Genomic DNA, 23,880 nt, shown 5'->3' on the forward strand with positions numbered 1-23,880 from the left:
GTGCTGATCTTAGGTGGAATGAGAAAAAATGTTGATCAAATTTTAAGGGAAGGGAAACTGGGCAGAGGGCCTTTATGGTGTTTATTATATAAACGAATGGGGCAACAAAAGATAAAGAGCTGAGATATTTATTAACAAACCCTATTTCTCACAAACCCCTTTTTTCTTCTTAAAACATGGCAAATTATTCCAATTGTTTAGGATGGGATGTGAAGGCATCAGCTCAACACAGTCCTCATTTCCACATTGGTCATTCGGCTCACTATTAAGCCAAAACCTAAATAACATGCATTCAAATTTTGAATAATAAACAACAACAGCAACAATAACAACAAAAGACTAACAAAGTACAGTAGTGCACTTATCCTTCATTCAGTGGTGAATTATCCACATATGTCACGTTGATTCTCTGTGAGATTCCACATTCTTTCACTGACTAATGCAGATATGTTTCTCTGTGTGTGAATAAAAACAGGAATAAGTGTAATTCCTCTTATTTGTTGACAAAAATTAATACAAACTCACCTCCTTCTCTTCACTGTTGATAATGACCAGATCAGCACCATGATCCCTGCAGTACTGTCTGCTGTCAGACCAGCTCATTGCATTGTTGGATAGGAAAAGACAAACTGGACCACACAGATTTCTTTATCAAAACACAATTAATAATAAACTCTATACATAAAGACAACGACATGTAAAGAAACAACACAAAACCAATGTTGTGCTGATTTGTTTAGATTCTTCTTTCTTCAGTTCATCACTAAGAGACTTGACTTTGCTTTCTACTCCAGTTTCTTCTCATTCATTTTTTTTTCAGTAGCTTGATCACTTTAACTGACCTGAAAACTGAGATCATTTATCATGCCATTTAACTCACTAATTCATTAATTAACAATACTCACAGTACCACAATGGCGAGGCTAATGCCAGAAAAGTCTTTCCCACTGATTTGAATAGAGTGTAACTTCATTAATGATCATTTTGTACTTTCATAATGTGCATCAGTTCATGAAAGGTCAAGGCATGGCAAGTTCAGAAAGTGGCATACAATCATAAGGTCACGTGACATTATGAATTAAAGTTTCTCAGCTAAAGCTGTGTGTCTCATCAGCTGAAATCTACTGCTTTACATGATTCTGCATGTCCAAAAATTAGATGAAATGGTATATATGGTTTCTTAAGTTTATTTCTTTCCCCCTTGATATTTATCCAAAGGGCTCATTTAAGCAAAAATAATGTGTATTTTTTCATTAATTAATGTTTAATTTTTAATTTACTTTGGTTTTTAAAGTAATTCTTAAGACTGAGACATTTAAAAAAAAAAAAAAAAAAATCACAAATTGGTAGAAAAACAGCCTGCCTGCATCCCAATGTGCATACTATGCATGCATCCTAAATTCTATGTTGTAGTAGTAATTTTCAATACTACTCAGGGCAGATGGGGTGGATAGTATGCACATTGGGATGCAAGGTTAGAATCCAGGGGTAGATGTTTGTCTTCCTCTCTGATCACTTCAGTCAGATAAATCTGCTCTCTGCTGCTCCTGCTGGACTGGAGAAAATCTGTCCTTAGAGCAATATAGCAGATATACACACTGTAAAAAAAAAAAAAAAAAAAAGGTTGTTTCAACTTAAAAAGGTAAGTGTTCGTGCTACCTTCAAATTTAAAGTTTAGTCAACATGAAATGTTAAGTTGTACTACATGAAAAGGTGGACATTTGAGTTGAGTAAACTTAAAATTTTAAGGCAGCACGAACACTTACTTTTTAAAGTTGAACTAACTTTTTTTTTTTTACAGTGCAAGAAGGACGTATGAAATAAAAACAAAAATGGTACTGATGGAAATTGAATCTTTTATTCAAACAGAAAGCAATTCAACCAACAAATGAGACTCATGATAACAGCTAGACTGCTTGTGATGAGCAAAACATGAGGTTTTGTGTCTCAGATCACCCTAATTCATGCATGAGAAACAGTAGTTTATTATTATTATTTTTTTTTAAAGACAGGAATTAAATCAGAAATTATGTGTTCACAATCAGGATGATTATATTTCATTATAGAAGCAAAACCAGAACAGGACAGGATGAACCTATTTCTCACAAACCCCCTTCTTCTTCACAGAGCATGACTCATCATTCCAGCTGTTCAGGGTCTCTCTATTATAATTCAGCTCAATACAGTCCTCATTTCCGCCCTGGTTATTCGGCTCACCTTCGAACCAAAACCTGAACAACATGAATCAGATGTTCAGTTTTTCAGGAAAAAGAATGAATCAGCAATACTCATAGTATAATACATTTAAAGTATCTGTAATTGTGGTGTTTGTGGAAGAGTTTTGTTTTTAGCTGTTTTCTGTAGGTTGTGATGGTAAAGAGAAAGAGGAATGAAAAAGACTTAAAGGGGTCATCGGATGCCCATTTTCCACAAGTTGATATGTTCCTTAGGGTCTTAATAAAAAGTCTATAATTTACTTTGGTTAAAAATTCTCAATGGTAGTGTAAAACAACACCCTTTTTACCTTGCCAAAATCAGCTCTGCAAAATTCATCCTGTTCTGGTCGAGGTTGCTTTAAATGTTAATGAGCTCTGCTTGCCCCGCCCTTCTTTTCTCTCTGTGGAGTGACGAGCCTGTTTGCTTTAGCCACATTTAGCTGCTAAACTAGCTAACTAGCATGTTATTAGGAAAGGCGATCGCAAAATTTCATAAAAAATCCTTATACCCACTTCTGCTGTAAGTGAAGCTGGATCACGAATGATTCGCATGAACATAGACGGATATATGTGGATCAGGAGGCGCATTCCCTTCACAAACAAATGTAATCCACTGCATCTTCAGCGGCTCAGATGTCAGGAGTAAATGATGATCACTATGTTCATTATTACATCCTACAACATAACACCTCAATCGCTCAATTGGAGATATTCTTGTCTAACTTATATCCCTGCTCCGGCATCGAAACAATGGAGGTCAGACTGTTCCTGCTGATTTAGGGCAGGTCTGAGGTAAGACGCTCATGTCAATCAACTATCATGGGAGCGCGACAGGCATCTGAGAATGGCTTGATTTGAAAAAGGGAATATTATTTTTACAGATTAATTAAAGACCACTGCATGGATTTTTATCATTGTAGTGTAGATGTGTACATACACTGCCAACACACATTAATGTTCAAACAACATGTGAAAGTGAACTTTGCATCCGATGACCCTTTTAAACAAATTAATACACAGTGATATGTATCACTTACCCTTGTTTCAGCTGTGAATTATCGACCCATTTCATGTTGCCTTGCTGCTCTGTGTCAGACAAACCGATCCACACTCTTTCCGTGGTGAATGAAGCAATGAATTTCTGTGTGTGAATAAAAACAGGTATAAGTGTGATTCCTCTCATTTAGTAACAGACACTCACACAAACTCACCTGCTTCTCTTCACTGTTGATAATGACCAGATCAGCACCATGATCCTTGCAGTACTTCCTGCTGTCAGACCAGCTCTTCAACTCATTGGACATGAAAAACCAACCTAAACCACACAGATGCATGAGCGTTATCAAACTGGGTACATTAAGATTAAAAAAGCAATGAAAAAACAGCATAAAATTGTGAGTGCACTGACGTTGTTTAGATGCTTCTTTTTTCAGTTCCTCACTTAGAGAAGTGACTCTGCTCTCCAGCTCCAGATTCTTCTGATTCAAAGAGCTGAAGTTGGTCTGAAGTTGGTGTTTTTCAATCATTAGATCAGTGTAATTGTCCTGTAAGCTGTTGATGGTTTGATTGAACTCTTCAACTGTGTTCTTGTAACTCTTTATCAGGTCTCTCTCTGCTGTGATGGTGATGTGCTGCAGTATGATGAAGACCAGCAGAAGAACACAAATGAGCCCGAGACTCACTGTGATCAACACCAAACATCTACTTCCTTCTGCCAAGCAGGAAGAAAACACACAAATAACAGTTGATACCCTTTATATCACTAGAAATCCAGTTTTGTCTTTAGATAATGCTGTAGCGTTTTTGGATTAACACTTTATTTTGATGGTCCCTTTCGAACATTCTGTTGTAACGCTACACCTACATGTCAACCAACTCTCATTAGAGTAGTAGTAGAGTGCCTGCTTAATATCTGCTAACTCTTTGTTGTGATGGTCTCCCAACAGACATTGTACTGACTATAAGTAACTTTGCAAGTACAAGTCAACTTAATCTGTTACAATGTTACTTGTAGTCAACAGAATGTGCTAAAGGGACCATCAAAATAAAGTGAAAACTTGCATTTTTTTGTAAGACAAGCATTGCTATATTGCTATACCGCTGCTTTTGTAAAATAGCCAAACAAGTACATGCTGAAAACGTATTCCATGTTGATACATTTAATATAAATGCAGAAACATTGACATACTTAATATTTAAAAGGTATGTAACCTTTCTTATTTCCTCAAACATTACTGACACCGTTAATAACACCATCTGCCACACCATTTCTGCTCTAAAGTATTTTTTTCTTACTGTGCTTTAGATCTTTTCCTTCATCCTGGCTGTGACCCTGAGTTTGAGGTCCAGTTGTGTTCTTAACAGCTCTGCATTCAACATTTGCATAAATGCTCTCGATGTCCATTATTCGCTGTCTTACAGCAGGTCTTCACAAATTAACTGTGATATTTAGAATATACACAAGTGTTTTTTAAAGTGTGCTAAATGCACACAGGAAGTGATTTCATTTCACATTAGCCTTTGGTGTGAATGAAGTCCTTTTTTCGCACCTAAAAACTCTCCGCAGAGCTGTTCTACTATATTTGTGTTTTGCTTATTCAATCATATGTTATCTGCTTCAAAAGCCAACAAGATGAGTCCAAACTGGACCTTTATATTGATGATGCAGGAAACTCAGCAGCAAGGGTTGTGGCTAGAATGGATACAGCTACAGGTGGAAGTGATGCAAAAATCGCACCATAAAATAACAATAAGTTAAATTTGCTGCTTGTCAGATTGTGTTTTAATAACATATGCACCTACCCCAATCCTAAACCTACACTATAAATAAAATTCCATTAAAAAATAAATAATATATAAATAAATAAGAGAGCAACATTTTAGGTTTGAAAGATTAAAATAAAATTTACACTGTATTTTTTTATTATTTAAAAACTGTATTTTCTTTAATGGATATATTGTTAAAAACCAAAGCTCATCACAAGCAGCTTTTCCACAATCTGAGAAGGATAATATTAACATAAATAGAAGGAACGCTGTTATTCACACAACTACAAAACACCATCATGGTAGCACACAACAGGAATTGAGTGTTGTTTAGCGTCACAAAAATGACACAACACTGATGTGCACATGCCCAGTGAGCCAATCTGGTTGTAGTTCTATCCCTTCTAATGCCTTGTCCAAATACTCGCAGTTGTGGTCTTTGCACTTGACCACTTATATAACGTATTTCCTGTATTTGGCCCAAGTGTTCAAGTGAGGATAAAGACTACAAGTGTGTGTCGAACTTTTCATTACCTGATGAAAAGGTACTTACACTTATAGCGTTGTAAAAATGCAAGTTGTTTTTTTTTTTTTCTTCTTCCTCAGTACTTTGTATTTTAAAATCAACGTCCAAGTGTCTGTTCAGTAGTCCCTGTAACAGATGACTTAACCCTTGCATGGTGTTCGGGTCTGTGGGACCCGTTTTCACTTTTTGTCAAAGGAAAAAAAAAAAAAAAATGTTTTTTTTTTTTTAAAGCTCATACTCATTGGCCTTGGCTCATTTTCTGTAAAGAAAATTTATCAGAACAAATTTTCAATGACTGCTCACTATACACCCCCACTTCACACTTATATTACACACAGGATGTTCAGGTCCACTGGACCTGGGGCTAATAAAAAAGTGGAAATTTTAGGTCCTGTGTGACTTCACTCTGTCCCCCCCTATTGTCGGGGCCTGCTATTAGTATGTGTATGTGTGCATATGTGTGAGTATGTGTGAGAGAGAGAGTCTGAGAGAGTGTGAGTGTAAGTGTGAGTTGTGCTTCTGCCCCTGACATTCCCGCACAAGGCTGCAGCACTTTAATTCATAAATGTGATCTAACAAAGGAAAATGGCAAATACTAGCCAAACATTCAGGTGATATTGCTTGTAATTGGGATGAAGTAAACATCTGTTGAGTATTTTAACAAAATTGTGTTGAATTAAAAACCCAAAAATGCAGCGGGTCCACCAGATCCACGAACACTGGCTGAGTAACAAAAATATGAACACCATACAAGGGTTAATTTGTGGTGCTTCTAATTAAGTGATAAAAAGCAGATGCAAATGTTGTATAAATAAAAGGCACCACTACTCATCTTTGCACCAATAAAACATGCAATGCTTTGTGTTTGTACCAAATTAGATGCAATATCTAAGTATTATATTAATATTTAAGTTACATTAAAAAGGTTTCTGTGACCTCTCGTGAGATCTCGGCAAAAAGCCTCATGATTTATTTCCAGAATATGATGTATGATGGGATACACTAACCCTCGAATGTTGCTCCTGAAATGGATTTAGTGTGCATTAAGGGCACTGCACTTTGGCATGTTAAAGACCTGGGACACTGCACGCTCTTTCAAGTGGCCAAGACCGCAAGTGTGGGTATTTGAACAAGGCATAACCCTAACCAGCAGCAAGTAGCTTGCGGCTAGAAGGGATACAGCTCCGACCGAAAACTAACAATGAAATAAACTGTTCTAGCTATTAGACATCTACACCTACCCCAACCCTAAATGTAGCCCTTACTATAATGCAAAAACAGTATTACTGTTGTACAGTGTGCGAAAAATAACGTTAGATTGATGTGCGCATGTCCAGTAGCTAGAGCTGTATTCCTTCTAGTCTTTACCCAGCAAGTGCTCTGGATCTGACATTTGTCTTCCTCTCTGATCAGTTCAGTCTGATAAACCTGCTCTCTACTGCTTCCTGCTGGACTGGAGGAAATCTCTTCTTCTATAGAGCAACAAAGCAGATAAACAAATACGAAGTATGAAATGAAGAATAAAAACGCCAAGATTATTTTGGTAATGAATGTGGTTTCATTTCACACTGGCTTTTGACAAGAATAACGACTTTAAGTCCAACCTAAAAATTCTCTGCAGAGGCGTACTGCTATACGTAATACTGTTTGTATTGTGTACATTTTGTACACTTTGTCAGCTTCAAAAGCCAACAAAAGAGTCTGTGAGCACTCATGGACTCAAACAGCCTTAAGGTGTGAATCAAGTGTAAGAAAAAATGATCTGCAGCATGTTACTGATATTCGTAAGTCTAATTCATGTATTGTGAGACACAAGCTTTTTGCTAACACAAAATCAATATGACCTGTATTCTTTTGACTTGCATTTTTCTGCACTTACAAAATACAGTCAAAAGTACTGCAAGCCTGTGAACCCATGATTTGCAAGAGAAAACAACGGCTTGAACTGCAAAATGGATTGACTGCATGTCAAAGCAATCTGTATGTGTAAAAAAAGCTAACTTTTGCAAATGTCTAAATGACTTCCTGACATAATCCGATATGTACTGTTCCGTTGTGCCCAATTTTGACCCTCTGCCAAATTATTACCGTCTACGTTGAAGTCACTACCTGATTGCCTAATCCTAACCCCACCCCTAATCCTAACCCCTCCTCCCATTTGGTGGGAGGTCAGAATAGGGCAAAACAACGTCTTTCTTTTGGCTGCGCTTAGAGTTTTGGCTCAGTACCCTTCTCTCGCTTACTGAGTTTTGCAGGCTCGAGGGGGAGGGCGGGTCCACCTTCTTCTTGTAGCCAATCAAACGAGGCTCTTGCTGACTTTCCATTTGCTCTTATCTGATTAGTTTGATCATTTATCTTCACTTAGTTCAGCATTGTTCCTGCTGCCAGAAGTATACTTTTACACATGCATACAAAAATAAATAAACTAATTAATAAAATGTAATAATAATAATAATAATAATAACAATAATAATAATAACAACAACAACTCAGTTAAAACATGATCCTTTATATACAGACCCAGGTCCTTTGGGCAGGGGGTGTGGCCATAAAAATGAAATGAAAAATACCCCCCCCCTTTTTGGTTTGTTAATTTGCTAATTATTTAACTGAAACATATGTAGTGTAGGCCGATTTATTTAATTCATATATGTCCTTTTATTAGTCCTTTCTCTGTTATCTCCTGTGCATGCAAAACTAAACCACTGAAAAGAACAAAGAAAAAAAAAAGAAGAAAAAGCTTATTAAATTTAATTTAAAACTAACTTACCTCTCTCGTTTTGTTTTGTTTTTAAAGTTTTATTTTAGCTTCAAGCATTCTTTTTTTTATGAACACTTGAATGTAGATAAGTTTAATTTAAAAATAAATACATAAATAAATAAATTTAAGGCAAAATGCAAATGTTTGTCTTCCTCTCTGATCACTTCAGTCTGATAAACCTGCTCTCTGCTGCGTCCTGCTGGACTGGAGTATAGATAGATCTCTATAGATCAGTGGTTCTCAACCTTTTTTGGGCCAGCGCCCCCCTACCCATTATCCAGGTCCCTCACCGCCCCCCATCAAATAAGTCATAGTCTAATTGTTCTCACTGAATATTAAAGTTGATTATTATTTTATGTTTATAATGAGGACTGTTACTATATTTACAGTAATTCAAATGTATGGGGTCATTATGATTTTTAGGAAATTTATTTCAAGGATGGGATCAAAAAAGACAGTGAAATACTACTAATTTTTTTTTAAGTAAATTATTTAAAAATAAGTGTAATAACATTAATTTACAGAGTTTTAAAGCATGTTGGTGGTTTTCATTGCTACAGCTTCAGTGTTGTTGAGATGCGGATATATCTTGTTGCCTCAAATTTAAAAAGACTAAATAAAAATTCCTGTTTAGAACATCCGCAGGGACATTTTTACAGAAGAGATTTTAGTTTGTTCTTCCATTCCTGGAACTCTTGGACACCCTTGCACCCTTGTTTTGATGTTTTCAATTAGCTTTCAGTGTAAATGAATATTTAACCCTTATAGAAAATACCATGTTTTTTGGGAAATATTGAATTCCCTTTTTTCTGACATAGTGGACATTGTTATTTTGGTTGGTAAATACCACATTTACACATGCAAATGGAAGAAATGTAAACCCTACTTTACTATATTTCATAGATTTTGCAAGAATATTTCAAAGTTTGATTTAAAAAACTAAGTACAACCCTAATTCTAGAAAAGTTGGGACGTTTTGTAAAATTATAAAATCTGTGATTTGTTAATTCTATTTAACTTTTATTTAATTGACAAAAGTACAAATAAAAGATTTCTAAAATTTCCACTGACCAACTTAAGTGTATTTTGTGAATATGAACACATTTTTTTATTTATTTTTATTTTATTTATTTATTTGTTTATTTTTTTAAGTATGCAACACACTCCAAAAAAGTTGGGAGAGAGGCAAAATAAAAGTGAAAAGGTTATAGAATTTTCAAAATTGTTAATATTTTAGTGCTGTCCTGATTTATATGTTTGCTATGTTCAATTAAAATTCAAATCTTGCTTTTTTTGTCAGTGTGGTTTGCTAAGGAAATGATACACCATCTAGTCTAGAAGCAGGAGTATTCTTTTAAACTAGCAGCTAACAATAATGTAACACAACTACACTGACCATATATATATATAATTAATTAATTCATTAACAACAATAATGATAATACTTAAGGGAAAAAAATAAGAAATGATCCAACAGATTCAAGAGAAAAACTTACATTTTATTTTGTTTTGGATGCGCCCTAATGTTTACACAAGTGGGTGGCAACAGAATATTCAAAAAGCCATTTGCTAAGTGTATATGAATACCTACAGTAGCCTATATATATAGACATTTTTTTCTGTATGTTCCAACAAATTTCATCTGATCATTCACATTTTGTACATTTATATAGCAAAATCGAAAATCAAACGGAGAATCAGATGAATCAAATGAGCTGGCAGTAGCATAACATGAGCCTTAATCAGAAAAAAAAAAAAAGAAATATCACAACATTTAGGGGATGTTCTTGGAAGCCTCACAAATCCCCTTTCTATTCTGTGAGCATGGCAGATCATTCCAGTTGTTCAGGATAGAATTTCCAGGTATAATTTCAATACAGTCCTCATTTCCATCAGTGTCATTCGGCTCATCTCTGAACCAAAACCTGAATAACATGAATCAGATTTTTAATTTTTAGGACCGCTTATTATAATTAAAAAAGCCCCAAAGGTTTATTCAGCAACTAAGCAATAAAGATAATGACATTTACATTTATTAATTTAGCAGAAAGCAACTAGCAAATGAGAGACATCACATGCAATATAATGCAATCGCCAACAGTACTCGCAGTGCTGCAATGACAGGTTTCAAGGTTATATGCCAACAAGTACAGAAGTGAAAATGTAAAAAAGTGAATGAAACATTTTCACAGAAGCATTTTATATAAGATTGTTGCAGTTCAAGTTATGTGAATGCAGAACAGGTGCGTCTTCAGTTGTGCTGGTCTCACAGCCCATTTATTTTAACAAAAGTAACAAATAGCAAACATAAAGTGTTTTACTTACCCTTGTTTCAGTGGTGAATTATCCACCCATTTCATGTTACCCTCTTTCTCTCTGTCAGACAAACCAATCCACACTCTTTCCTTGACGAATGAAGACATTAACCTCTGGGTGTGTATAAAAATAGGAACAAGTGTGATTCTTCCACTTTCAGTTCTTTCACACAGCCGCACATTGAGTTTCCATGTAGACATAATGGACACTGTACAAACTGTAAATTCTATCCACTAACCCCCTTAACACACACTCTCTTTCTATTTCTGCAATTTTTCATTTTCATAAAAGATCATTCTGTATGATTGGTAAGGTCTTTTTTCTTCATGGGGGCCAAAAATGTCCCCATAAACAAGGATTTTAGATATTGCCATCTTTGTGGGGACATTTTCTCTGCATAATGTACGGTTTACCAGGACTACACACACACACACACACACAGAGAGTGCATCACATAATAAAATAATGAGAAAATAAAGAAACTGAGAAAATAAAAGTGTGGTGGGATGTGATAGGAAAGCAAAATACAGGCAATTGTAATGGGGCAATTTTACTATAAGATGCTGATTTCAACCCATCTATTATGTTCTATTTTGAGTCTGAATGGGTGAACCAGTATGATCCCCAAATGCACACATTTAAATGTGCACAGAATCACCTTGAAACACCTTGCAACAGAATCACTTTGAACTAGTTGTATTTGCCATTGATCTCACCTGCTTCTCTTCACTGTTGATAATGACCAGATCACCACCATGATTCCTGCAGTACTGCCTGCTGTCAGACCAGCTCTTCTCCTCATTGGACAAGAAAAAGTATCCAGTTACTTTCAATAAACAAAAATAAAATTGTATTATAAAACTGTATTTGTAAAGTGCAACTACAAATTAATTTTTACAAACCTTGTTCAGATAACTTTGTTAGCTCAGTTTCTAACTCCAGTTTCTTCTGACTCAAAGAGTTTAAACTGTTCTGTAACTGTCTCTTCTCAGCAGTGAGATCATTGACTCTGGTCTCCAGCTCCAGTTTCTTCTGACTCAAAGAGTTGAAGCTGTTCTGTAACTGGGCTTTCTCTGCTTGATCTCTTGAAATGGACTGTAACATGTGTGTAGCTTGTACTTCTCTCTCTGCCGTGAACTTGATATGCAGTACTACAATGGCAGCCACCAGGAAAATGCATATAAAGCTAATGCACACAGTGCTCAACACAACACATTTATTTCCTACTGACAAACCTCCTGCAAAACAGGAAAACATCAAAATTCAAACAAAAGTTTTAATCAGTTTTCTTATTGAAATAGTTAAGCTTTTAAGAAATATATTCAGTATGACATATATGGACCTTAAAGTGCACTTGTAAAGATCGAGAACATATGCAGAAAACTGTGCCGTTCAAATTAAACACATGACTTCTGCATCACACCAAATGTCTTACTGTTTTGAGTTCTTGCTTCAGTCTGGCTGAGTTTCTGGCCCTGATTTGCATAAATATCTTCATCTCTGTCCGTTCCCATCTCATTGTACTTGCTGCAGGTCTTGTGGTTGTCATTTTTATAAACACCTACTAGTTCCGTGATCACTTCTCTTCAGTTGTGGAATTTGGAAGGATGAGTGCAAGGTTTAATATAGAGGGCCTCTTCTAGAAATTACATACTGCTGACTGTCAAGAATGCAAACTTAGATGAACTGTACATCTTCACAACAAAAACATGACTGATGTGAAACAAGTTGGGTTTCGAGCCCCAACCCCTCCCCCCCCCAAGCTTTATTTTGCAGAAACTTCATTTTAACCACAGTTCAAACTTTAAAAAGAGAAAAAAAATGCATTAAAGAAGTTAAAAAAGCATTAAAATAAACTTGTTACTACGTGTGCACTTCCTAAATCCATTCTGACCTTTCTATTATTTGCGATCAGTGACACTATGAGGTGATGAACTACAGACTGATGTGCTGTGCTAAACTCAAATGCACATTTCCCTCCAAAAAGATGAATGTTGTTTTTTGCTTACATTTGTGTAATTTTACATCCTTCTGAGCTGGAATTACTGGAGAATTGAACTTGTACAACATAAAGTTCATCGCACAACATAAAGTTACTCTGAGGTAAACATTATAATCAAGACAATTCGAGTTCAAAAATTGCATTTCACATCACTATGAAACCAGCATCAGACAGCACATATTTATAAGCAACATATTGTTTAACCCTAACACTAGATAATATATACTTATCCATGTTTCTTGTAATTCCTGTTTATTTGAATACCCTCAACTCCTGAAAATATTGATATTTAGCTGTTAAAGGGCTCTATAGCCACAAGTTTCCTATGCCCCAAGAGGTCTTGTGGGAGTGCCTTCTGGTTCAAAGCAAACAAGTGGGACGTGACACTTTGTAATAAATCTGGTCCTGAACGCCACTACATCATTCATTGCGCTGATGACACGCACAGCTGTAACCAATCAAGCACAATATTTAAGCCTTGTGCTTCCTCTTCCTAGTTGCCAAGTACTGTGTTGAGCATTTAGCACCCACCTAGTGTTAGACACATGTACGGAGCCATTTCCATATATCCTGTCTCTAGTTTAGTCTTGTTTATAGTCGTGTTATCCTAGCCTGGTTATTTTGTCGTGTCTGCCTTCAGCTTGCCCTGGACTTTTCACCCGTCGTGGATTTAACCCTTTGCCTTGTCGTTCGGACTCTGTTCACCCCTCGAATTAACTCTAGCTCGTCTATTTGGAATACCTGTTTGCCTCGCCCCTTGGATTACGTTCACCGCTGATCGACCCTCGCCAGCCTTACGGATTACTCTTCTGTCTATGTCTTTGTCTAATAAAGCTTTGTGTTTGGATCCGCCCGCTTCCTGTCTCCCTCGCTCCGTAACAAACTCATTCATTCGACAGTGACGGGAAAATGAAGCCTAGTGAAGCACTGAAACTTTGACCTCTGACTGTTTCGGAAAAAGATTCAGAACTTTGTGTCGAAAACAGCGCAACCTGGTGGTTAGTAAAAAGTAAAGCAGTCAAAAGCCTGTGAAAGAAGCTCAGTTGGATGAAGAATTCACCACACATTCCATAGATGGACTCACATTACATACACAAAAGCTTAACAATTTGTGTGTCTGTTTCTTGATTTTTTGTTAGTTTGAATATACTGTAACTATACTAAAATTGAAGTTATAGGTATACTGATAATTTACTAATTAAATACTTGTAGCATGTTTAGTACACTTTGAAGTATAGTCTCAGTAAACTACTAGTTTAGTCATTTTTAAAATAAAAGTATACTCGTAAGTTTTCTTTAAGTGAAATTCACATCACACTTTAAGTATACTACTATGTCCCTATTAGATATTAATTTGTATATTTTGTTATATGAATATCAGAACATACAAAACATCAAAAGAAAGAACAGGGTATCACTCATTCAGAGTGATAATCAAAATGTAGATGGAGCCAATTAACACCCTAAAGCTTGACAGTCATTATTACCTCATCACGGGTCACATTTTATTCCATAACGTTACAGATTTAATGCTGTTTTATAAAAAAACAAAAATGTGCGGAAGCATCTGTTGTTTCGGTTTCTTATTCGCTTGTGGTTTGAAAATTCTGTACAGAAGATGTGTAATAGTGCTCCCTACCATATAACAATAAAAACATGGATTTTCGGAGAACAGTATTGCTCAGATATATTTAGTCTTTTTCTGAGTAAGTCAAGTATACTTAAGTGTCATTTTAAGTATATTTCTGAGACGTACATAAAACACATTTCTGAAAAGTACATAAAACGTAGACTGAAAGCAAACTTTCCTATTTTTAGTTTAATGAAGTATACTAATAGCACACTTGAATGAACTTTGAAAGAACTCTGATCCTTCACATAATAATTAGTCTACAGGCATTCTTTTTTTTTTTTTTTTTTGAGTTTCATTATATGCTGTTCAGACATTGACAATAATGTTTACCGTAATTTTCAGTTTGTTTATAGCCAACTTTTGCTAAGCAATCTAACGTCATTGTAAGCTAGCAAGTAAAGTTCTAGAGCAGCTTTTTCTTCTGTCCTGTAATAACATTCAGTGAGCATTATCTGATAGTATATATTTTAATACATACTCAGTTTGCACTGAGCACCAAAACAGCTTCTTTCATTTTTTTCCAGTCAGAACCATGGATGAATGAAAGGTTTAATACACCCAAAAACGGAAATTCTGTCATTAATTACCTACCCTTATGTCGTTTCACACCTGTAAGACCTTCTTTCCTCTACCAAAAACAATGGAGATTTTTTTTGACCAAATCTGAGAACTTTCCCTCCATAGACACCAATGCAACTTACACATTCTAAGCTCAGAACGGTAGGAAAGACATTGTTAAAGTACTCCATGTGACTGCATATTTTTAACCCTCAATTTTATTTAGTGACGTGAGTACTTTGCACAATAAATCATAATTTACAGCTTTATTTATTAATAAAATGGATTACTTGATGTCTTTCCTACTGTTCTGGACTTTCAATGCATAAGTTGCATGATTGACTGTAGAGGGACAGAAAGCTCTCGAATTTCAGCAAAAATATCTTAATTTATTTTCCAAAGATAAACGAAGGTCTTACAGGTGTTACACGGAGTGAGGGACGAGAGGCGAGCGGATCCACATGCGAGCCTTTATTAATGGGACGAGACAGATACATGGTCGGACAGGCAGGGTCAAATCAACAGTAAACAGGAGAGTCAAAGGCGAGACGAGAGAATAGTCCTTAAAGACGAGCAATAATCCAAAGGCAGGCGGGAGCGAGACAGGGCGAGGGCTGGAGGGCCAGGTCCATGTGGAGGGCCCGGTGATTGAGGCAGGACCGACAGAGCAGGTACCCTCCAAGGTGGAGCCGGAGGCGGAGCAGGAGGCGCAAGAGCCCTCCAGGGCGGAGCCGGAGGCAGAACAGGAGGCGCAGGAGCCCTCCAGGGCAGAGCAGGAGGCGGAGCAGAAGGCGCAGGAACCCTCCAGGGCAGAGCAGGGACCTGCGTCATGGGCTGGGACCTGGGGAGAGCAGGGATAGAGGAGACAAACAGAAGAGCAGGAGGGGCAGGAGCCCTCCAGGGCTGAGCAGGAGGCACCGGGAACTTCCAGGACGGAACCGGAGGCAGAGCAGGAGGCGCCGAGGCCCTCCAGGGCGGAACAGGAGGCGCCAGGACCCTCCAGGGCTGAACAGGAACCCGTATAATGGACTGGGACCTGGGGAGAACAGGGACAGAGGAGGCAGACAGAATAAGGGGAGAAGCAGAGAGACCAAAGGATAACGCCGCCTCCCTAGGAGGATCTACAGCCGAAGCTGACACCTCAGGAGACATTGGCGCGGCTTCTCCGACAGGGGAGGCCTCTGGAGCTGACTCGTGGTCAGACGGGACCTCAGGAGCAGACTTGAGACCAGACAGGACCTCTGGAGCAGACTTGAGACCAGACGGGACCTCTAGAGCAGACTTGAGACCAGACAGGACCTCTGGAGCAGACTTGTGATCAGTCGTGATCTCAGGGGCGGACTTATGAACAGACGTGACCTCAGGAGCACAGTGTGCAGACCACACACACCAAATGGCAACCGCCATTACGGGAAGAGCAGCGGCGGGTGGCAGGACCGCTTCAAAGGTGGGTCTAGAGGGTATTAATGCCATTGGGATGTTCGCTGCCCTCACTGATGCTAGTGGTGGGTCCAGCACGCCGGTCATCCTGATAGGCCGTGATTTTGGGATGTCAGACGAGGCATGGCACGGCTCTGGAAGGTCAGACGAGAAGTAACTTGGCTCTGGACAGATAGACGAGACATGACGAGGCACTGGGAGGTCTGATGAAACATGGGGAGGCTCTAGGCCGTTGGGCAGGATGTGACTTGACTCTGAAACAACAGCAATACCTTGACTTGGCTCAATAAGTGCCGCTGTGACTTGACCAGATTCGTGAAGATCAGTAGTGAACTGACTTGACTCTTGGAGATCAGCAGTGACTTGATTTGACACGTGAAGACCAGCGGTGACTTGAACTGGCTTGTGAAGATCAATGACTTTACTTGACTCAGGAACCACGACTGTGACTTTGCTTGACTCAGGAAGAGCGGCCCTGACTTCACTTGGCTTGTGAAGGTTAACAATGACTTTACTTGGCTCGGGAACGACAGCCTTGAGGTTGCTTGACGCAGGAACGATAGCCTTGACGTTGCTTGACGCAGGTACGACAGTCTTAACGTTGCTGGACTTGGAGGCTTGACTGAACTTGGAGGCTTGACTGGACTTGGAGGCTACAGCTGTAGCCTGACTTGACTCCGGAGCAGCGGCTGAAGCTTGACTTGGCTCTGGAATAACAGCAGCAGCTTGACTTGGCTCATGAGGATCTGCTATAACCTGGCTTTGCTCATGGAGCTCCGCTGTACCGGGACTTGACTCATGAACAACATGGCTTGGCTCAGGAGCAACAGCTGTAATGTGACTTGACTCAGGAACAACATGGCTTGACTCAGGAACAACAGCTGTAGCGTGACTTGACTTGTGGGGAACAACTGTGACTTGGCTTGACTCGTGGGGAACAGCTGTGACCTGGCTTGACTCGTGGAGAACAGCAGCTGTGTCTTGACTTGACTCTGTGTCTTGACTTGACTCAGGGGTAGCCGCCGCGACATGAAGGAGCGCCACTTTAGCTGCCCATACCGTCATTAGGGGTGAGTCCAGCATATGGGCCATCATGACCACAGGTTCTGGAATGGCGGCCATCTTGTGGAGTGGCTTGGAGATGGCGGCCATCTTGTGGAGGGGCTTGGAGACGGCGGCCATCTTGTGCAGTGGCTCTGGCGTGGCAGCCATCTTGACGTTACTTGGCTCAGGAAAGATGGCTGTAACTTGACTTGAGATAGGAGCGATAGCTCTGAATTGACTTGACACAGGAAACACAGCTTTGACCTGACTTGACACAGGAACAAGGACCATAGCTTGACTTGACTTGGAAACTTGACTTGACTCTGGAAATGCAGCTGTACATTGACTTGACTCAGGAAACACAGCTGCAACTTGACTTGACTTGGGAACTTGACTTAACTCAGGAAGTACAGCTGCAACTTGACTTGACTTGCAAACTTGACTTGAGTCAGGAAACACAGTTGCAACTTGACTTGAAAACTCGACTTGACTCAGGAAACTCAGCTGCAACTTGACTTGACTTGGAAACTTGACTTGACTCAGGAAATGCAGCTGCAGCTTTATATGGCTCTGGTATGGCGGCTGTGACGTGACGGAGCTCTGTCCTCGCCGCCACCTTGTGAACGGGCTCCGCCGTCGCCGCCATCTTGTGAACGGGCACCACAGTCGCCGCCAATTTGCGAGTGGGACGCGCGGTCGCCATTGCCGCGTTGCCGCGCTCCCTCTGCGCGACCCCCACGGTGCACGGCGAACCCACACACAACAGTGCGAAGTTCAGAAATTCTGCGAGTGATGAACGTGGACCCTCACGTCTTAGTCTCGCCTTCAGTGGCTCGTTAACACCATCACAAAAAATTTCTATAATTGTACAGTCCGGGAGGGTGGAATAATTAGCGATGGCCAAAAACTCACGGATGTGTTGTTCGAGGGTGTGTGGTCCTTGTTTTATCCTGAATAGTATCCTGTCTGTGTCCATATCTGTTGAATGTCCGGGAGTGAAGCTGCTGGATCCTTGTGTGACGGATTGTTCTGTTACATGGAGTGAGGGACGAGAGGCGAGCGGATCCACATGCAAGCCTTTATTAATGGGACGAGACAGATACATGGTCGGACAGGCAGGGTCAAATCAACAGTAAACAGGAGAGTCAAAGGCGAGATGAGAGAATAGTCCTTAAAGACGAGCGATAATCCAAAGGCAGGCGGCTAGACAGTCCAAACGAGATAACCCGGCGGGAAAAACAAAACACAGGGAACTAGGAACTCGGCACTCGGAACTAGAAACTAGGAAGCGATAACAATAAACACAACAATATAACAATCCGTGACTTGTACTGGGAAAGACCGGGGCCTTTATAGTGACGCTGATTGGTCACATGCGATGACACAATCAGCGTGAAGGATACTGGGAGATGAAGTCCGGGGTGAAAAGCAACAGTTAGTGTGAGATATGGTGAGAGTGACCTCTGGTGGTGAGCAGACCGCAGAACATCGACCAGATTCGTGACAACAGGAGTAGAATGACATAAGGGTGAGTAATTAACAAGTTTTATGGAGTGGAGTGAACTAACCTGGATCCAACAGGATGTCATATGATTCACTTGCAGCTTGCATCATAAATCTATGATAGGCTAGTTGGCAGTACTATTAACACAGGTGAAGATAGATGCTTCCGCAGCACAAACAGAATGACAGTGACAAGACAAAGCACAGATACTTAACATGGAATAAGTAAATAGGAAATAATAACAAATTTCTGAAAGAACACAATATACAAAATAAAAATGATATGGTATTTGTGTGTAAAGGTGGGTTATGCAAATGTAAGGAATAGTAAATAAGAAGCTTGGTTGAAGCTTAAATAAATACATGTATAAATAGTGTGTAAAGAAAGATTGTATTATCTGACAATAAAATTAGTTAATTGATTATGTATTTTAAGTATTTCAAACACAAAATACTGTTTCTCAAAGTATTTAATTACAAATTATTAAAAACAAATCTTGTTTTTGTCCAGCAAAATGCAAATTACACAATATGTATTTAGCAATTAAATACATATTTCAAATATGTATATGTAATTAAAACACTGCGTCTCTGCCCTCACTTAGATTATATATATATGCATATGAAGAGTACAAATGCAAAACCAGCTAAATGCCATCTCGGTCAAAAATGAGATAATGATACTGAGTGAATGCTCCTGACACATAGTATAGGTCCATCAAATACTTTTAATTCAAACTCGCTAAATTCCAGCCTCAGCTCAATCAGAAGTACCAGTACTTACATAGAAAACTATACAAAGTAGCCAGAAAGAAAAGCTCATTTTAAAGAAATACATCAGATGGATTTAGAGGCTTTTGCATTTGAACTCTTCATTATATATATATATATATATATATATATATACATATATATATAATCAGACTTATAGGGAGTATCAGTGACACTCTTAGTTTCTTAATAATGATTCAAAGTGCACAGAAGACTTGATGGACCCTACTTCTCACAAATCCCTTTTTTCTTCTCAGAGCATGGGGCATCATTCCAGTTGTTTAAGACAGGATATGAAGGTCTCATTTCAATACAGTCCTCGTTTCTACCAAAATAGTTATTCGGCTCACCTTCGGCCCAAAACCTGAATAAAAAGTATTAACGTTTTCATCCATTTGGCAACTAAATGATTATTGTCACAAGCAATTCATTAATTGAAACAATAGTTTCAAGAATAAACTAAAATTCAAGAAATGTATGAAAGAGAAGATGGCCCTAATTTAAAATGAGAATAAAAACCTTTAAAAAAAATCCACAGTGGTTTTCTCTGTGTTTAAGCTCTTACCCTTGTTTCAGTGCTGAATTATCCACCCATTTCATTTTGCCCTCCTGCTCTCTGTCAGACAAACCAATCCACACTCTCTCCTTGGTGAATGAAGAAATGAACCTCTGTGTATGAATAAAAGCAGGAATAAGTGTGATTCCTCTCATTCAGTAACAGACACTCACACAAACTCACCTGCTTCTCTTCACTGTTGATAATGACCAGATCAGCACCATGATCCCTGCAGTACTGGCTGCTGTCAGACCAGCTCTTCACCTCAGTGGACATGAAGAAAAAAACTGAACCACACAGAAACATTAACTTTAGGAAATGGTGTACATTAAAGATAAAAAAAGAAAGAAGACAGAAATAAAAACAACATAAAAAAAAAAAAAAAAACATGTGCACTGACCTCTAGATGCTCCTTTCTTTAGTTCCGCACTCAAAGACCTGACTTTAATTTCTAATTCCAATTTCTTCTGACTTAAAGAGTTGAAGTTGCTCTGTAACTGGGTTTTCTCAGCAGTGAGATCATTAAGTCTGGTCTCCAACTCCAGGTTCTTCTGACTCAAAGAGTTGAAGCTGTTCTATAACTGGGCTTTCTCTGCTTGATCTCTTGAACCAGACTGTAACATGTGTGTAGCTTGTGCTTCTCTCTCTGCCTGGAGCTTGATATACAGTACTACAATGGCAGCCACCAGTAAAATGCACATGAGGCTAAAGCACACAGTGCTCAACACAACACACTTATTTGCTGACAAACCTCCTGCCAAACAGGAAAACATCACAATTCAAATAAAAAATTTAATCACATTTCTTGCTGAAATAGATAATATGTTTAAGAAATATGTCCGGTATTACATATATGGATCTCAAAGTACACTTGTAACAATCGAGAACAAATGCAGAGAGAGAAGAACAAAACAAAAAAACAGCGCCATTCAAAATAAACACATGACTTCTGCACTACACTAAATGTCTTACTGTTTTGAGCTCTTGCTTCAGTCTGGCTGAGTTTTCGGCCCTGATTTGCATAAATATCTTCATCTTTGTCGAGTCCCATCTCATTGTACTTGCTGCAGGTCTCGTGGTTGTCATTTTTATTAACGCTCACTAGTTCCATGATCACTTCTCTTCAGCTGTGGAATTTGGAAGGATGAGTGCAGGATTTAATATAGAGAACCTCTTCTAGAACTGAATACTGCTGACTGTCAAGAATGCAAACTTTAAACAGTTATGTTCAATGTATTTATATTGTACCTACGTGTAAGTATAAGGGAACAATAGGTTACGTTTGGGTAATAAGGGGGTAGCAAACAGCTATGCAAATAATTTATAATGGATTAATTTAAAAAAAAACTAACAGTACCTGTTCTATTAAATCGTAAGTTTGGTGTATCTATACGTAAGCTTTTTAAAATTACTGGGAAATTGTACTCTTGTTCCATGTAGTTACAGGGTAATTGTGCCCTCTGCGGGCTGTAAATTAAAGTGGCGATTGTTCCCCTCTTGTTCAACGAAGTTACAGGGTTGGTACATATAACAACGCGACGTAAAATGTGGTTCTACAAAATGTACATTTATTTACATTTTTACAAACATTAAATGTACAATACTGACATATTTACATCATCTAAACATTTAACGTTTACTTAATATGAAATTATAACATTTCATTCTGTTCTGTGTGATTTCTGTTGCCAGCTCGTTTCCAAGAATAGGTCTACATAATGTTATCATGACTACACGTTAAACCCTTAAAATAAATAATATTTCTGCAATCGTTTAATCATTCATGTAATATTAACTTCGTTTGCCGTGGTGGAACACAAAGGCGTTTTCTCTAACATGCTGTGACTAACAATAGAACCATAAAATACACCGAACACGCATCATAATTACAAATTAAACTATTTTATTTGTGTGCTGTAACCCAGATCTTGAGAATCCATACGATTTGCGAGGACCAGAACCAAATTCAAGGCTTTGTCCGGCGATCTTCATCTCCATCTCTAGCAGCGAGTCCAGCAGCAACAGCCATAAACCCGTGCTAAAGTGCATTTGCGACAGGAAAATCGGACGTTCATTGGCTCTCGCCTGCATTCGTCACAGATTACGACATGCCGTGTTTCTGGTGAGATGTGTTGGAATGACGCGCGGGCGCCTTCGAGGAGTGGATAAGGACAATAATCTGGATAATATTTTCAGCGATTAACAGTTTAAATTCTGCTCTCATCCTACTGCACCTCAAACCTACTGTATTCCGCCAGAGAGGACTGCGGCTGCAAACGCATCGTTATTTGGATTACTTTTTGTATGGCTGTTGACATTTTTGCAATAAATAAATGATTGTGATTGCACTTTCCTGTTTTTTATATTTTTATTACTGTTCAGTCATAGTTAACGTTAGGTTTAGAGGTAGAAGTGGGATTAGCGACTATAAAAAATATTTTTAGATATATTTTCAGATTGTGTGTTTATGTATTGTACCTACCCTGTAACTTCGTTGAACAAGAGGGGAACAATCGCCACTTTAATTTACAACCCGCAGAGGGCACAATTACCCTGTAACTACATGGAACAAGAGTATAATTTCCCAGTAATTTTAAAAAGCTTACGTATAGATACACCAAACTTACGATTTAATAGAACAGGTACCTGTTAAGTTTTTTTTAAATTAATCCATTATAAATTATTTGTATATCTGTTTTCTACCCCGTTATTACCCAAACGTAACATATTGCTCCCTTATACTTACACGTAGGTACAATATAAATACGAAACATACAGTGTAACTTCCGTTTACTTGCGCAGTTCTTTGCAGGTTGTATATCTGGTTGTTACCCCCGAATTACCAAAACGTAACATAGCCTATTGTTCTCTTATACCTACACATACGTACTAATAGGTACACTATAATTACAGAAACGTACACCGTAAATTCAGTATACTTATGTAGTTCTTTGCAGGTTGAATATCTGGTTTGTTATCCCCTTATTACCCAAATATAACATATTGGTCCCTTATACCTACATGTACGTTCTTTATAGGTACACTATAATTACAGAAACATACACCGTAAATTCAGTTTACTTACGTAGTTCTTTGCGGGTTGTAATCTAAAGCGTTACCGAACTATACATCTTCACAACAAAAAAGTGCCTGATGTCAAACATCAACTTCTCTTTATTTTGCAGAAACCAAAATAAAAAATAAAAAAAAATAAAAAAAAATCTTATTTGTCCTTTAATTTAATTAACTGCATCTATTTTTATACAATATATTTCTATAAAAAGTTTATGAAGGAATTTATTTTCTTGTGCAGGGACAAAAAGCAAAGCAAATAATGTCACTTTCTTTACAATCTGGTGAATATTAGTAAAATAATTTTTGCCTTTATCATGGATTTTTTGTGAATTTGCTGTCAAACGTTCCAGAAGTCTTTAATATAACACATTCTTTTGTTGTGTTACTACATGTGCACATATTCCAAAGTCCATTCTGGCTTTTCTATGTGAGTATTGTCACGGGGGCGGAGCAAAGCGACAGACACAGTGGGCGTGACGTCAGGCCTCGGAGAGGCTTTTATTAAACAATAAAACAAAGTGTCCAAAAAAGGGGGAAAAAGTGTCCAAAACAAAAGGGGGATCTGGTGTCCTCGAAGTGACGGGGTTCCGTGAAGGAGGGGTAGTGTTCCAAAAGGGAAGGGTCCAGGTAAGGGGCGGAGTCCGGCGGCCGCACGCGCTCCCCGCTCAGGTCCGGGGTGCGAGGGGCGGCGGCTTCTCTAGCGGCATCGTCCT

At 38.4% G+C, this 23,880-nt stretch overlaps 2 protein-coding genes across 2 annotated transcripts; both read right to left on the reverse strand.

Moving 5' to 3' along the window:
- Positions 1-1,937: 1,937 nt before the first annotated feature.
- Positions 1,938-14,363, reverse strand: LOC127162621 (uncharacterized). The gene is made up of 11 exons (XM_051105417.1): positions 12,021-14,363; positions 11,488-11,823; positions 11,302-11,411; positions 10,595-10,698; positions 10,049-10,194; positions 6,821-6,980; positions 4,512-4,642; positions 3,625-3,927; positions 3,428-3,531; positions 3,254-3,357; positions 1,938-2,231 (listed from the first exon to the last, which is right to left on the reverse strand). The coding sequence occupies exons 1-11, from the start codon at positions 12,097-12,099 to the stop codon at positions 2,096-2,098; spliced, it is 1,713 nt and encodes a 570-aa protein (XP_050961374.1). The 5' UTR covers positions 12,100-14,363; the 3' UTR covers positions 1,938-2,095.
- A 123-nt stretch (positions 14,364-14,486) lies between these two features.
- Positions 14,487-20,528, reverse strand: LOC127162622 (proline-rich protein 36-like). Its single transcript, XM_051105418.1, has 4 exons — positions 20,493-20,528; positions 20,276-20,379; positions 20,102-20,205; positions 14,487-19,900 (listed from the first exon to the last, which is right to left on the reverse strand). The coding sequence occupies exon 4, from the start codon at positions 17,551-17,553 to the stop codon at positions 15,316-15,318; it is 2,238 nt and encodes a 745-aa protein (XP_050961375.1). The 5' UTR covers positions 17,554-19,900; positions 20,102-20,205; positions 20,276-20,379; positions 20,493-20,528; the 3' UTR covers positions 14,487-15,315.
- Positions 20,529-23,880: the final 3,352 nt, after the last annotated feature.

The sequence above is a fragment of the Labeo rohita genome, unplaced genomic scaffold (assembly GCF_022985175.1).
Source record: "Labeo rohita strain BAU-BD-2019 unplaced genomic scaffold, IGBB_LRoh.1.0 scaffold_989, whole genome shotgun sequence".
NCBI lineage: Eukaryota > Metazoa > Chordata > Actinopteri > Cypriniformes > Cyprinidae > Labeo > Labeo rohita.